Source organism: Protopterus annectens, chromosome 12.part0 (assembly GCF_019279795.1).
Source record: "Protopterus annectens isolate FY-2018-M chromosome 12.part0, PAN1.0, whole genome shotgun sequence".
Lineage (NCBI taxonomy): Eukaryota > Metazoa > Chordata > Ceratodontiformes > Protopteridae > Protopterus > Protopterus annectens.
The window spans coordinates 477,826,295-477,841,418 of record NC_056746.1 but is presented as its reverse complement, the minus strand read 5'-3'; the positions used below and the strand labels follow the sequence as shown (position 1 = coordinate 477,841,418).

The 15,124-nt window shown below is 43.3% G+C and overlaps 1 protein-coding gene across 7 annotated transcripts in view; it reads left to right on the top strand.

Moving 5' to 3' along the window:
* Nucleotides 1-15,124, top strand: part of EPN2 (epsin 2) — a 978,978-nt gene that overhangs the window by 308,755 nt on the left and 655,099 nt on the right. For 6 of the 7 annotated variants that reach the window (XM_044089572.1, XM_044089573.1, XM_044089577.1 and 3 more), the window contains exon 4: nt 6,767-6,859. The exons of the other annotated variant lie outside the window; for it this stretch is intronic. In XM_044089572.1, coding sequence (XP_043945507.1) covers nt 6,767-6,859 — 93 coding nt within the window. The remainder of the gene's footprint in view (nt 1-6,766; nt 6,860-15,124) is intronic. 7 annotated transcript variants of the gene reach the window in all.

Below are 15,124 nucleotides of genomic sequence, written 5' to 3'. Positions count from 1 at the left end.
GACACCCTCCCTCCTGCGTCCAGAAAACCAGACAGGTACTGTAGAGTCCCTGCCTCACACAAATTTCTTTTTAAAAATCCTATTGCTGACCCTGAGGTAATTTCTCAAGGACCTAAAGGGATTAAAGCAACTTCTGCTAAGAATCCCACTCCCTCAGATAGGGATTCCCGAGCGCTAGACAGATGGGATAAAAAAGTATACACCTCAGCTACTCTTGCTATCAGGGCACTAAATTGTCAGTTCCATATGCTAAAATTTCAGCAACATACCCTGGAACTACTCAAACAAAAAATGTCTTCCTTTCCTGCTTGGACAGAATCTAAAGAATTACAAGAGTCTGCAAGTCAAGTGACTAAATGCACCTTGCACTGTGGTTTTGACGCCATGGAAGCTTCTTGGAGGGCAGCAGTCACTGGATCTGTCATTAGAAGGCATTCATGGCTTAAGGAACAGCCCCTGCCAGACCATGTCAAATCTAAATTGTTGGATGCCCCCTTGCACAAAGACAACTTATTTGGCACTAAGGCAGAAGAGGTCTTAAAGATGGAAGAAAAAGCAAAATCTATGCAAACAGTTAAGGATTTCTTACAGGTCCAGCAGGCATTTTCCCACCAAACACTGGCCCTTTCTACTCCCACCAAGCCAGTCCAGTCTAGGCCCCAGTGAACCAGACCTCCCAGACAGCAGCCACAGAGAATGCAGAGATCTAAGCAGTGGACTACCTCCACTTCAAAACCAGGGAGTTTTAAGCCACCCCTTTATGGTATGAACTCACAATGACTCGCCTCCCCGACTCCCTCCCTCTGCCCACCTTCACTTACCCCTAGGAGGAAAACTCTCCTTTCACGCAAGCACCTGGGCTACCATTACCAATGACCACTGGGTTCTGAACATAGTGTCTCAGGGATACACATTTTCTTTCCACACCCTTCCAACCCCAAAATGGTTCCCAGATCTACCTCCAGTGGGCAGAGACTCAAAAGCAAATCCTTTTCCTGCTTTCTGAGGGCAGTAGAGCACGTTCCTGCTGACCAGATAGGCTAAGGTTTCTACTCCAGACTTTTTCTGATGCCCAGAAAAGAGGGCAACTGGCACCCCATCCTCAAGCTATCCATTCTAAACACCGTCCTGGTGATCCCAAAATGCAAAATGCTCACCCTCCAGCAACTGCTACCCATGATCTTCAAAGACGCTTTGCTAGCCACCCTAGATCTAAAAGAGGCCTACCTCCACATGCCTATCAGGGAATCATGCAGGAAATAGCTCAGTTTCAGGGCAGGATCTCAACACTTTCAGTTATCTGCGCTTCCCTTTGGCTAATCTACTGCTCCCAGAGTTTTCACAAAATGTCTGGCTCCGGACATTGCCTTTTGTAGTCAAAGAAATATCCAGATTTACTCGTACTTAGATGACTGCCTGAATCCGAAAAGAAATCCAAACAGGTGCCCACCCAAAGGATTATCTTCCTGGGAGCAAGCCTGGACACAGCATCCTAGATGGCATTCCTTACACCAGAAAAATAAATTTTCCTGACAGCCTACTTCTCTAAACTAGCCACCAGGCCCCAGTTTTCTGCAAGGAAGATCCTGCAAGCCCTGGGGTTCATGGCATCTTGCATACTACTCATTCCATATCCCAGACTGCATATGAGGAAACTTCAGTGGTACCTAAAAAGCCTTTAGTGTCAACACTCTCAGACCTGGAAACTCTTATATCTATAATTCCTTGCCTCAGAAAAGATTTTCTTTGGTGGGCAACAGCATGCTCCCACAACAAGGGACTGTCTTTCTCACCACCCCCCCCCCACTACCCAGACCCTCCCCACAGATGCATTAGGCTATGCTTGGGGTGCACACCTGGATGGCAGGTGCATACAGGGCCAATGGAGCCCACAGCAAATCCCTCTGTACATCAACCAAAAAGAGATGATGGCTGTCCAGCACACCTTGATAGCTTTCAAACCCCTTCTCTCCCTAGGGGCTCTCCTGATCAAAACAGACAACACCACTGTGATGTGGTATATCAACAAGTAGGGAGGGATTCACTCTTATCCTCTATGCTCTGGCCATGCCCCTTTGGCAAACCGCCTCTGCCATGCAGTTGCACTTGTTAGCACAGTTCCTACCAGGCTCTCTCAACTCTCTGGCAGACCAATTAAGCAGAAATCTTCTGGACCCACACAAGTGGCAGCTCAGCAGAAGAACCTTCACCCTAATAACTCAGAAATGGGGCACCCTGAAGGTCGACCTCTTTGCCTGCTACACCAACCATCAGCTCAGTAAATTCTGCACCAGGGGAGCATCACTGCAAGATTTGGAAAGTGGATGCCCTGTCCTTTCCCTGGGTCAATCTGGGTCAATCTGTCAGTCTTTGCCTTTCCTCCACTACCTCTCATCCCTAGGGTACTGCTCATAATAAAGGAGGAAAAGCCAAGGATCATTCTTATAGCTCCAGACTGGCCTCACCAGCACTGATACCCCTTGCTGCGCAGCCTGTCCCCACTACCACCATGGGATCTTTTCTCAGATTCCAAACCTCCTGACCCAGAGGGAAGGGGAATTCATGCATCCCCAGTTGCAGCCACTCAATTTGGCAGCTTGGCTTATTCCCCTAACCCTGGATCAATCTGCCAACCTCAGTTAAACAGGTTCTAGATGTTATCCATTGGGCCAGATGCCGTAGCACTAGAAAGTCTTATGCTGACAAATGGAAAAGGTTCTGCACTTGGATCCAGGCTAAGGGAACCAATATGGCACAGCCCTCCCTCCCTCTCATCCTGGATTACTTAGCTGACCTGCTACACAGTGCCTCTGTTTCTCCTCTATAAAAATTCATGCCTCTGCTATTTCTGCTTATTTTCCCACTGAGCAGCCCCTTTTTCTCCCACCCTTTGATCAGACAGCTCCTAAGATGGGCTAGCAACTTGAGGCCACCCAGAAGGGCACCAACCTCAGCTTGTGACCTTAATTTTGTATTGGAAAAGCTTACACTGCCCCCTTTTGAACCAGCTTCTTCTGCAGAGCTAAAATTTCTCTCCTGGAAGACAGCATTACTTCTGGCCATCACTTCAGCCAGAAGAGTCTCTGAGCTGGCTGTGGAATCCTTCATTATCTTCATGCTGACATGGTATCCCTCAGAACTAACCCATCCTTCATGCCCAAGGTGGTGTCCAGTGTGTTTCTCAACCAATCCATTCATTTACCCACCTTTTTTCCTAATCTCTAGAACAAGGGGGAAAGGATTCTGCAATCTAGATGTGCACAAACCGCTCAGATTCTATCTAGACAGGACTAAATCCTTCAGAAAGTCTGATCAATTGCTGGTTAGCTTTGCTACAGGGGCAGAATACAAAGCCATCTCCAAACAAACCATTTCCAAATGGATAGTACACTCAATCCATTTCTGCTACAAACAACATGGTAAGTGTCCCCCCAAGGGGGTCAGGACTAACTCCACCAGAGCAGCCTCCAGCTCTGCAGCTTTCCTCAGAGTCCCCACCAGGGACATCCTGGAGGGTGCCACCTTGGACATCTGTTCACACTTTTACCAAACATTAGCACCTGCCTCTCTTCTCCAACTCCATTGCAGGGTTTGCCTCTGAGGTCTTGCAGGGCATCCTAGCTAGCCCCTAGTTTCTTTGCCTGCCTCTACCCATTTCCTCAGCTTTGGGAATCAACCCAAATGTGATGAGTGCAACAGTGAAACATGAAGAACATAGTACAGTTGTGTACACTTAACTATCAATGTAGATGTTTGAGTGTATTCACTGTTTCAGTCCTGGTTTCCCTTCCTCCATCCCCCTTCTTCTCTTTCCTTAAAAAGGGACATATTGGTATTTACTTTCTACTGGTGGGGTTCTTCCACCAGAACCTGGCTCCTACATGAGGGCTCCTGACAGGTTAGGGCAAGAAAAACTGATGTAATGGTGTCAGCTGCCTTACTTTATACTACTGATGACCTGACGTCAGTCCTGAAGCGACAGCAACCGATGCAGAAATACTAAGCCTCTGGTGTTCGGGCCGGCCGAGGGCTACCCTGGCAGGGATAACCCAGATGTGATGACTGCAACAGTGAATACACTTGAACATCTACATTTATGGTAAGTGTACACAGTTGTACTTTCTCCAGCAGGATGTTAATGTACAGGTGATGTCCGCTGGGAAAAGGGTCTTCTGGTTCATGGCAGCATATTAAACTGCTGTGGAGCTCGGACTGCAACAGCGATGACATCTGCTGTTATTTTACACTTGCTATGCAGCGCTCTCTCTGTTTGGTGAGTGTAAAATTAAAAAAAGAAAAAACAATAGAAAATTTTGTGTGTGTGTGAAAGAGAGAGTAAAAGATGGATAGAGAAGTGGATGCAACCTTTTTTTTTAAAGGTATGAATACCTCACAATCTCCTAGCTGAAGAAATCTGGATAAAGGCTAAAATAGTGGGGGAACAGAGGCTTAAAAATGAGGTCAGAATTTAAATATTGCTCATATAAAAGTAGAAGGTTGTTGTAGTAATATTTCTGTTAACATGCACATCCCTGATTTTCAAGGGTACCCCTGATTTCTACTCAGATTTTATCTCTGCCTCCATTAATCCCTCCTAAAACTGAGGACTTTTGGAGAGAATAGAGTTGCCGACTTTTTACTTCAGAAATGTATATTAACATTCTGTTATTCTGTCTGTGTCTCTGATTAATAATATTAATGCTTTAAAAGTGTCCGTGATTACTGCTGGATTTGTCCCCGATTCTGTTGAGATTGGTCCCTGATTAGTTGAGATCTGTGAAAGTCTGAAACTTGAATATAACTCATTATTTAGTGACTTCAGCCCCTAATGATTTTGCCAGCATATACTATAGCAAGTCTGAAACAGTAGGTGGAGGAACTATATTACATCAAAATGATTAAAAAAATGCATGTATACTAATTATTAAAAAAATTAGCCTGTAGCCCATTCTCTATGTACCGTAATGTTATTGTGTAAATAACACCCTTCCAAGGGTGTAGAGACCCTCGGCCTGAGTAGTCGGGCCTCAGAACACTCTTGAGCTGACATTATTTACACAGTAACACACCCTGTTGGGCATTATTGCTTGCATATTAGACATCAGTACTGTTCTTGGACACCTGTACAGGGCATGCACCACCACCCCCCCCCCCCAAAAAAAAAAAAAAAAAAGATGTACAGTGATTATTTTATATGGATCATGTAACTGCCCTCTACTTTCACATATAACCTGCCCCCCCCCCCGAAAAAAATCAAGTTTAACCACTTTGTGTTTATTTCTAATATGAGATTGTAAAGCCAGAGAAGGGTGCAGTGGCCTTTGTTTTGAATTTCTGCTTTTTGTGCATAGACACAAACAATACCCCTGTACACTCCATATTATGTAACTCTATTCTTTCTCACATAGCATGCCTCCCTAACCCCCAAATGATAGCCAACTTCTGTGTACCCTCCTATTGCCAAACTACAATGAAATGAATCAATAGATTGTTACAGTGATGTATTTCAGTTTATTACACTCTATTTGCCCCCCCCCCACCTCACTGGGCCATGGCAGTGATCTTTTCACTGTGATCACCTGACTTGCTTCTTCTTTCTTCTACAGAATGCTGTCTCAAGCAGACAGGCGCTTCTTGTGATCTCATGTGATGCATGATTTCCAAAAGTGCAATAAGTGATGGTTTCAGTAATGTATTTTGACCTGTTGCTTCAGGTACCCTCTACACTGATCTCTGTTGTAGAAGTGACGTGTTCCAGGGCAGCGTGTTCCATCATCACTCTTCACAGCTGTGTATGATTTCTTGCAAGTAAATTTAGAAATAAGTAAGTAAATAAAACGCACACACTCTCTCACAGACACACACACACACACACACCTGAATGAGAAGACCATCTCTGAAGATTCAGAGCATCTGCTTCTCTTGACAAACCAAAGTCAAATGACTAGAGAATGCCAAGAAAATACTGACAGTTGCTCATAGCAACTGATCTCAAGTGCTTTGCATGTGTATGCTAGTGTCAGAGGGGTAAGGATTATTCCAGGTTCCATTTCCCATCCATTTTAATGGGAAGCTGCAGGGTAATTACTTGGCTAGTACAAGTACTGCAGTAAGCAAATTACTGTGCTGGAATCCTGAGTAAAAGAAAATGTTTTTTTATAATGATTTTCTACTGATTTAAAGATATATGGTAGCACATAGTTGTCTCAGCACTGATGGTTATGCCATTTTACCTCTGTCCCATAACTTGGGACCCATTTATTAAAGGGTTAAAGGCACAAAAGTGATGAAGAAAGTATATGAAGAAGTAGGATTTGAAGCCACCAAAGGGAAAGTGAAAAAAGTTACCTTTGTAATCACCAAAGACAATAGAAAAGTAATAAGAAAGTTTGTCTTTTCTCTAGGTAATGACAGAAAAGGGCTACAGAAAGGGCCCATTTGCCTTTGCTCCTGTCGCATTTCACTGTACACTGTAGGTCTTTATCTTCTAATCGCACAAACCTGTAAACAAGATGAGGGAAAAGTTTTATCATCTCATTCTCCAAAAACAGTGTATAGTTGTGAGATTGTCTGTCAGTTAAGGAGTAGCACAGGAGTTTATGGGTTGTTTTATATTACTGAACAAGTGGACGTTTAGGGATTGGTTTTAAGTCTGTAAATGTAATGGTTTGGGATGGGAAGTTTTTTCAAATCAGTTGATATGTGAGCATGTATCTGCTGCTTGTGTTGGTTTTCTTTAGCTGTTATTTTGTGGATACTTTTACAGGAAGAACGCCTTCGCCGTGGTGATGATTTGAGGTTACAAATGGCCCTAGAAGAAAGTCGCAAAGATACCATTAAAGTTACAAAGAAAAAAGAGGTATGGCTTATACAACAAGGCATTAACCTCTATGTTTATTTTTTGCTGTAAAACCTGTGTTTTACTTTGAGTGTATGTTGCTTTTCCTTTTGAGAATGCAAAGTATGAGTTGAGAAACTGTACTGTTACGCTGCTAGTAGAGGACGAAAGCCAGTGACTAAGCTTCTTGGGTAATTTTAAGCATCTGAATGGGAATTCAGTTTTTGAGGAGCCCTCTACATTTAGACTTGCAGATGGGTAGTGTAGATTGTTCCATGGGATTCTACCAGTAGCTTTACATATTAAGGCTTTGTCCTTTGTATTGCACGTAGTGATGGCTGTGGGGTTGATTTCCCCTGTGGTTGTATGTCATACCATCATTGGACATTTGGCTTGGGTGTTTGTTGTTTGTATATCATGACATCATTGAACATTTGACTTGAATGTTTATTTGACCATGTCAATAACTTAAGAGGTAGCACACTCACCTCTGGTGCTAGAAGAGGAGAAGGTTTGTCTTCCTACCCCAGGTACTTGGATTCATTTTCCATTATTAACACGGTCAGGAAGACGTTAAACTGATATCCCATCTGTCTAAGTTGGTGGTAGTTCAGATGGATGCAAATTATTATACCACACTTTACCAAAAGAGTAGATGTTTCACCTGTACCCTGGACAAATTTCTACTTGTCACTGTGAGTACCAGTTTGGTTCTCCCCTGAAACAAGCCATTGGCCTAGTCGGACTAATCCAGTCAACAGAGAATGAATGAATCAAAATAAAGTGTAAGCAACTGTTCAAGATTTTGTCTCCCTTGCTCTAGAATAGATTTCCGTTGTATGTCAAGCAGTGAGATTCCCCGTAGTTAGATATAGCTTAGACAATTGGGCGAGTACCCTAAAATATACCAAAGGACGTACAGGCTTTTCCTTCCGTGAAAAAGTTGGTATAGCCTGGTGTTGGTTATTGCAAGGCACACATGGCCTCTGAGCTGATAACCTTAAATTTTCTGTAATTCAAACTTGAGGATTCTGCCACAGTAGTGGGAACTTCTCCTATGGGTCCACTCTGACATTCCTTACTAAATTAGGCGCATGTGCTCCCCAGTTTCTCATTTTCTTGCAGACACTTTTGAAACTGAAATTACTTCCTAGGGTCTGTTATTTAAAGTTAACTGTGCTTCATGACTAAAAAGCTAGGACGTCACAGACGCTGCCTGTTCTAAGTGGGATACCAGCATAATGGTTACAGCTGTCACCACTAACAGAGATGGAATCCAGTGACTTGTGTGCAAGGCTAGCTTGAGGTCTGCACTGCAGTCAACTTTGAAACCTATCAGCAGTAGTACCTGTTCAAAGGTACAAGTCAGACATACGCTAACTGATTCAGGACGAAACTGTTTCGGAATTCTTTGTGTCTGCATATGCCTCTGCTTCCTTCAGAACTCTTCATCCTTGAATTGGGAGGTCAACATGCAGGTTTTATAGCTTTGTATACATATGAAGAGGAAAAGTGATACTTCACCAGCTCTTGAGACTGAGAGCTGGACATCCTTTGCAGCTTCTGTTAAGCCATAGCAAGTGGACAACTGTGCTGATCCCTTGAGACTTTCCACTAGATGTTGCTCTGGTTATTGCTCAGCACCACTGGCTGACAGCTTAGCAAAAAAGACTTGTATTCATTCTGAAAGTGTCCTTATATGGACTTCCTGTTGTAGCTTTTTAAAAGTTGGAAAGATAGGACCGTGAGAAAAATGGGAAAGTGCAGACAGGAAACCACAAAAGGAACGCATTAAGAGAGTTGTGCTGGAGGAGGGTAATATTTTTTTACAATGTTTCTAAATAAGGAAATTGGGGAAGCAGTATGGGCAAAGTATGTAGGAGAAAGGGTTAGGAAAGAGGTAAGGATTATTTTAAGACAAAAATGTAAAGTTAGACAAGACAAAAAGGAGCACAGTAGTGTTCTGACAGTGGGAGGGAGAGACGAGACATACAGATGGTAGGCAGACACAAAAGGGAGGAGGAGGAGGGCTGCAAGATTGGTACTGTCCAGGTCCAGAGAGCATCAAACATTATCTCACCCTGATGGACCTGGGCAGGTTGACCCCTTTGGTGAGAAGGCTGAGGCCTCCGGTATCTTGATGGCTGGAGATAACAAGGACAGCAAGTCTTGTACTAAACAGTGGAGGTATTGCTAAGGGTCCCAGCACCTTTCCACCACCCTCTCGCCCCAGCCTCAACCAAGTCATGAAGCCCACATTACTAGCTTACCAGGCTGCCATGCATCAGGGTAACCACAGGGATGGAGCCACCGCTCCCACCCTGTGAAGAGATCCCCAGGTGGGCAGGGAGATGTGGTAAATGTTCTCACATCTGACTGGCTTATGGTCCAGCTGCCCCAGTACTTCTAAACCTGAAAAAGCAGAACAACAAAGAAAGAAAATAAGGAAAAGAAAGAATGGAAAAAGAAAAAAAAGAGATGAAGAGAGAGAGATGGAGACAACAAAATGACTCTGTGTTAAATAGCAACTGCCTTTATTTCAGCGCGACAGAAAAGAGAGCAGTAATGTTTTTAATTCAGGAATGTTAAACATTGACCATGACTAAATTTTATATATATATATATATATATATATATATATATATATATACACGTGTGTGTGTGTGTGTGTGTATATATATATATATATATATATATATATATATATATATATATATATAAATTAGTAAAGCAATGACTGACAAGTAATTGCTGAGGTTTAGGTCTGTTTTCATTTCAGAATGATTTCTCTTTACATGGCTTATCATATTCATTTCTGTAGTAATATGCCATAAGCTATCTGTAGCTAAGCAGAATAACAGTAAATACTGACCAGTACTGGTTCAGGGACAGGTATGGTTTCACTTCAGAATTATTAATCTGTTTAATACTCTTCCATTCATATGACTGATTCAGTATAGTACAATTCCATGAACCTCACTGAATATATTTACTGATCACTTTCCTAAAGCTGCAAGTATGCCAGCCTGATATGAGAGGTTGAAATCTGTGGTTGTGAAGTTATTCTATTTTCGTTTTATTTTATATACCTATCTCTTATTTCCTTCTTGATCTAAACCCACGCTTACAAGATCATGGGACCAGTCTCTCCACCCTTCTTTTGTACCACTTCTTGTTATACACCATAGCAGCTGTGGAAATAATGAAACGTTAAAAAAAGGAATGGGTTAATGAACCTAAATATGTGTGCATTAAATGACTGCAGTATTAAACAGTTCTTACAGGTTTCCCCATTCAGCTTTGTGTATGTAAACACAACCCCCGCTTCATACTGCATTATTTTTGTTATTAAGAAATGGAACATGTATCTGTGTGAATGAAAGTGCATTTCTACAGAATGTATCCTAAGGAAATAGTTAAGGTTTTATATAGGAAATAGGAAAGGTATTCATCCTGCAAACAAAGAAGTGTTGCGAATGCCTTTGGTAAAGTGAGGGAATGCTGTGCAACAGAATATAAATTATTACAAGCACTACTGAATTTCTGCAGTTGATACATTCAGAGGTACATAATACCTTTGCTGGGGAGAAGAAACTGATGAATTGATCTGTGTTTGGTAAAATGTTTGCTGCTATGGCAACTTCCGTGTTTCATCAGTTTCAAGACTGGCAGAGTCTTGCAGGTGTTGCTGTGCCTGTAAACAAATTTTAAGTGCCAAGTCTAAACTGTAAAGGATTACCATTAGTGTTGAGCTTTTAATGTGAATTTTGCATTACTGATCTTCTCTTTCGGCTGATGTTCATCGTGTTACACTGCTGCAGTCATTACACTTGGGTTATTCTGCCGTCAGGCAGTCCCGCAGTCGGCCAGAGTTCCAAAGTCTTGGTCCGGTGTCGGTTGCTGTCGCTTCTTCCCTGACGTCAGTGCGCCAGGGGTATATATAAGATGCATCCGACGCCATTTTCTTCAGTCTTTCTTGCCGCACGGTGCCCGAAGCAAAAGCAGTTCGCAAGTGCCTTTCGGCCGACTCCTGAGATTTTTGAAGTCGAATTTCAGATCCTAAGTCTTCAATAAAGCTAAGTACCCCATTGGGGAAACTTTTTTCTTGCCTCAGACCGATGTCAGAAAAAGTTAATAATTGTATTTCTTGTGGGAAGCAAATACCTCATAAGGACTTCCACTCTTACTGTATTCCATGCCTAGGCCCTGATCACGGCATCACTAGTTGTCGGTTTTGTGCTAGATTTAACAAACGCACTATAAAACGATGCTTTAAATTTGCTTTGCACTACTTTGGCCGAAGGTTCAATTATACTATGCCGTCGGATCAACCGACGACCGCAATTCTGAAAAAATGCAGAGACAAGGATAAAGACAGGCATCCGAGGTCCAAAACCGACGACGAAGCCTCTTCTAGGCCAGTCGCCGGTTCGCCAGTTCTCAGTGAGGCGCTTTTGCAGCCCCTGACACCCGCGACTTCAGAGCCACAGGCCGCCTCCGACTCCCACGTGGAGACAACTAGGCCTCTGGAAACTCAAGGTATTGGGCCTACGGAAACTAATCCCTCAGATGGGTCCGGAGCCGCTGAGCAGGCATCGGCTTCTGAGGGTGTTTTCAGACCTTCACAACTTACCATTAAAGCAACAGCCAAGACAAAGACACCATTAAAGACAAAGAAGCAATTACAGCATTCTCCTGCACAGTCCTCCATGCCTAAGAAACAGATGCTTAAAATGTCCGAAGACCTCATTACTCTAATCGGGGGTTCCCATCCCCCTCCTGAGAAAAGACCTAGGCAGGATACAGACTATGATTCCTCTGATCAGGTTTCCATTTCCTCTGATTCCTCTTCAGACCAGGGATACTCTCTTCCCCCCTATGAGGACTCTGATGCTGAAGAATCTATCCCTTCAGCCTCTCCTCCTGAGGATTATTCTTTTGGGGAAACTTTACATACCATGAGGGAGCATTTCCATTGGGAAAGTCAGGATTATTCAGAATCCAAGAAAAGGCTCAGGGACTTCCTTTTATTGCCTCAGCACAGGCCCCTGGCTATTCCGCCTGTGTTAGATATTGTGGATGATGTGTTCTCTGAATCCAGCTTATCTCTTGATTCTTTGCCCCCTGCACCAGCCAAGTCAAATAGGTATTATAGAGTCCCTGACTCTCAAGTTTCTTTATAAAAACCTTTCTGCTGATCCAGAAACTATTCCCCAGGGTCCCAAAGGGGGGGTTAAGGCTTCCATTGCAAAAAATCCAGTCCCCTCTGACAGAGATTCTAGAGCATTGGATAGATGGGGGAAGAAAGTTTACACTTCTGCAACTTTAGCATTAAGGACTTTAAATTGCCAGTTTCACATGCTTAAGTACCAACAATATTTAATGGCTCAGTTAAAACAGAAAATGCTCGCAAGCTCAGAAGCTCCTGACTATAAAGAAATGCAGGATTTATTGCATGCAGTTGAACAGGTGGGAAAACATACTCTGCAATGTGGTTTTGATTCTTTAGAGGCCTCTTGTAGAGCCGCAGTTACAATGTTCTGTGATTCGAAGACATGCTTGGTTAAAAGAACAGAGTATACCTGTTCATGTTAAGGCAAAATTATTGGATGCTCCTTTACAGCATGATACCTTGTTTGGTGTTAAGGCAGAAGAGGCGTTAAAGAAAATGGAGGTTAAAGCTAAAGCTATGCAAACAGTCAAAGATTTCTTACAGGTACAGCCACCTCGATTTAGCAGAAATTGGCCTGCAAAGAATTGGTCCTTTCCAGTGTCAGACAGGCCACAGAGAGGCAGATACAGACCCCCAAGAGGCAGATCTCAACCCCAAGGCTCTAACAGACAACGACAGTGGGGTACCTCAACCCCAAAAGGAGGTGAGGACAAATCTCAACCATACAGGAAACAGTCCCAATGACTTCCCCCTTCGTACGCCAAGCACTTCCCTTTTGGCAGCCCCCTTAGGGGGAAAACTAGCACTTTTTTATCAAAATTGGCAATCAATCACCCAAGACAAATGGGTTCTGAATATTGTGTCTCAAGGTTACAGGTTCCACTTTCACACTTTACCAAAGCTAAAAGGAATGCCAAACCTGCCACAAAATCAATGGGCAGAGGCTCAAAAACAAATAGCCCTTATGGACATGAGAGCTATTCAAAAAGTACCACAGCAGGAACAAGGACGAGGATTTTACTCAAGACTCTTCCTGGTCCCCAGAAAGGACAAAGCCTGGAGACCCATACTAGACCTTTCAACTCTACTTACTTACCTGGATGTTCCGAAATTAAAAATGTTGACACTACAGCAACTTCTTCCCATGCTGGGCTAGAAGGCTTGGCTTGTTACTCTGGACCTCAGAGGCATACCTGCATGTCCCTATCAGACAAAATTGCAGAAGATACCTCAGATTCAAAGCTGGTACAATGCACTACCAATTCTCTGCACTGCCCTTTGGCTTATCTACTCCGCCCAGGGTCTTTACAAAGTGCCTGGCACCAGTAATTGCATTTTGCAGACAAAAATGAATTCAAATATATCCATACCTGGACGACTGCCTCATTCAAGCAGAGACAAAGGACATTCTTCTAAAACATCTGGCATTTGTAAAAAGGTTGCTAATTTCTCTAGGGTACACAGTAAACGAAAAGAAGTCAAAACTAGTGCCCTCACAACAGATAATATTCCTAGGTGCCAGCTTAAATACAACTGCCCAGATGGCTTACCTCACGCCAGACAAACAAGGACAACTGACTCAATATTTTCAGTTACTGGCAAAAAAGTCCCATCTCCCTGCAAGAAAAATTCTGCAGGCCCTGGGATTCATGGCATCCTGCATACTACTAATTCCATATGCCAGACTGCATATGAGGAAATTACAATGGTACCTAAAAAGTGTTTGGACTCAACACTCTCACAGTTTAGAAGCAGTAATACTAATAATTCCCTGCCTACAACAGGAGTTTCGATGATGGGCACAGGCATGTCACCTCAACAAGGGTCAGCCTTTCACTCTACCCACAGCCAGGCAGACACTAACAACAGATGCTTCGGATTACGCCTGGGGAGCACACATGGCAGGAAAATGTATTCAGGGCAAGTGGACCACAGACCAAATGCATCTTCACATCAATCAAAAAGAGTTGGCTGTTCAAAATGCCCCAACAGCTTTCAAGGACCTTCTGCATCCAGGACATTTATTATTAAAGACAGACAACACCACAGTAATGTGGTACATAAACAAGCAAGGGGGCAGTCATTCTTATCCCCTATGCAGGCAAGCCATGACCTTGTGGAACACGGCTCTAACTTATCAAGTTCATCTGCAAGCACAATTCCTGCCAGGAAAGAAAAATACTCTGGCAGATGATTTAAGCAGAAATATCATGGACCCTCACGAATGGAAATTGAATCCACAAATCTTCAGCATGGTAACGCACAAATGGGGAGGCCCAGACATAGATCTTTTTGCCTCCCCACTGAATTGCCAACTACAAAAATTCTGCACAAGGACTTGCCACACACAAGCATGGAAAGTGGATGCTCTCTCGTTCAGCTGGAAAAGCCTAAAAGTTTATGCCTTCCCACCACTGCCTCTCCTTTCAAAGGTACTCCTAAAAGCCAAACAAGAAAAACCACAGATGATCTTGATTGCTCCAGACTGGCCACACCAGCACTGGTACCCAATCTTAAAGAACTTAGCTAGAGGCCCTCCATGGATTTTGCCTCAAATTTCACACCTTCTGACTCAACAAAACAATCTGATCCTGCACGGTCAGCTCAAAACCCTAAACCTGGCTGCATGGCAGATTCATTAGTCAAACAGGCAACACTTCTCTCTAAAGCTGTTATGGGTGTCATTTTGGAGGCCAGGAGGCCTAGCACCAGGAAATCTTACTCAGAAAAATGGAAGAGATTCTGCACCTGGAACCAGGCTCAAAGCCTTGACCCTCTTGTCCCAAACATTCCTCAGATTTTACAATACTTAACTGAGATGCTGGACAAAGGCCTATCCTTCTCATCAATTAAGATCCACACCTCTGCCATCTCAGCACATTACAACACGGATCCTCCTTTATTCTCTCATCCCTTGCTAAAGCAGTACCTCAGAGGGGCTAAAAACATAAGACTGCCCTGGAGAGCACCACCACCAACTTGGGACCTCAATTTTGTTTTGGAAAAAGCCACCTTTTGAGCCAGCCAGTACAGCCGATCTAAAATTTTTATCATGGAAAACAGCTCTGCTCCTGGCAGTAACTTCAGCACGAAGAGTCTCAGAGCTACAGGCA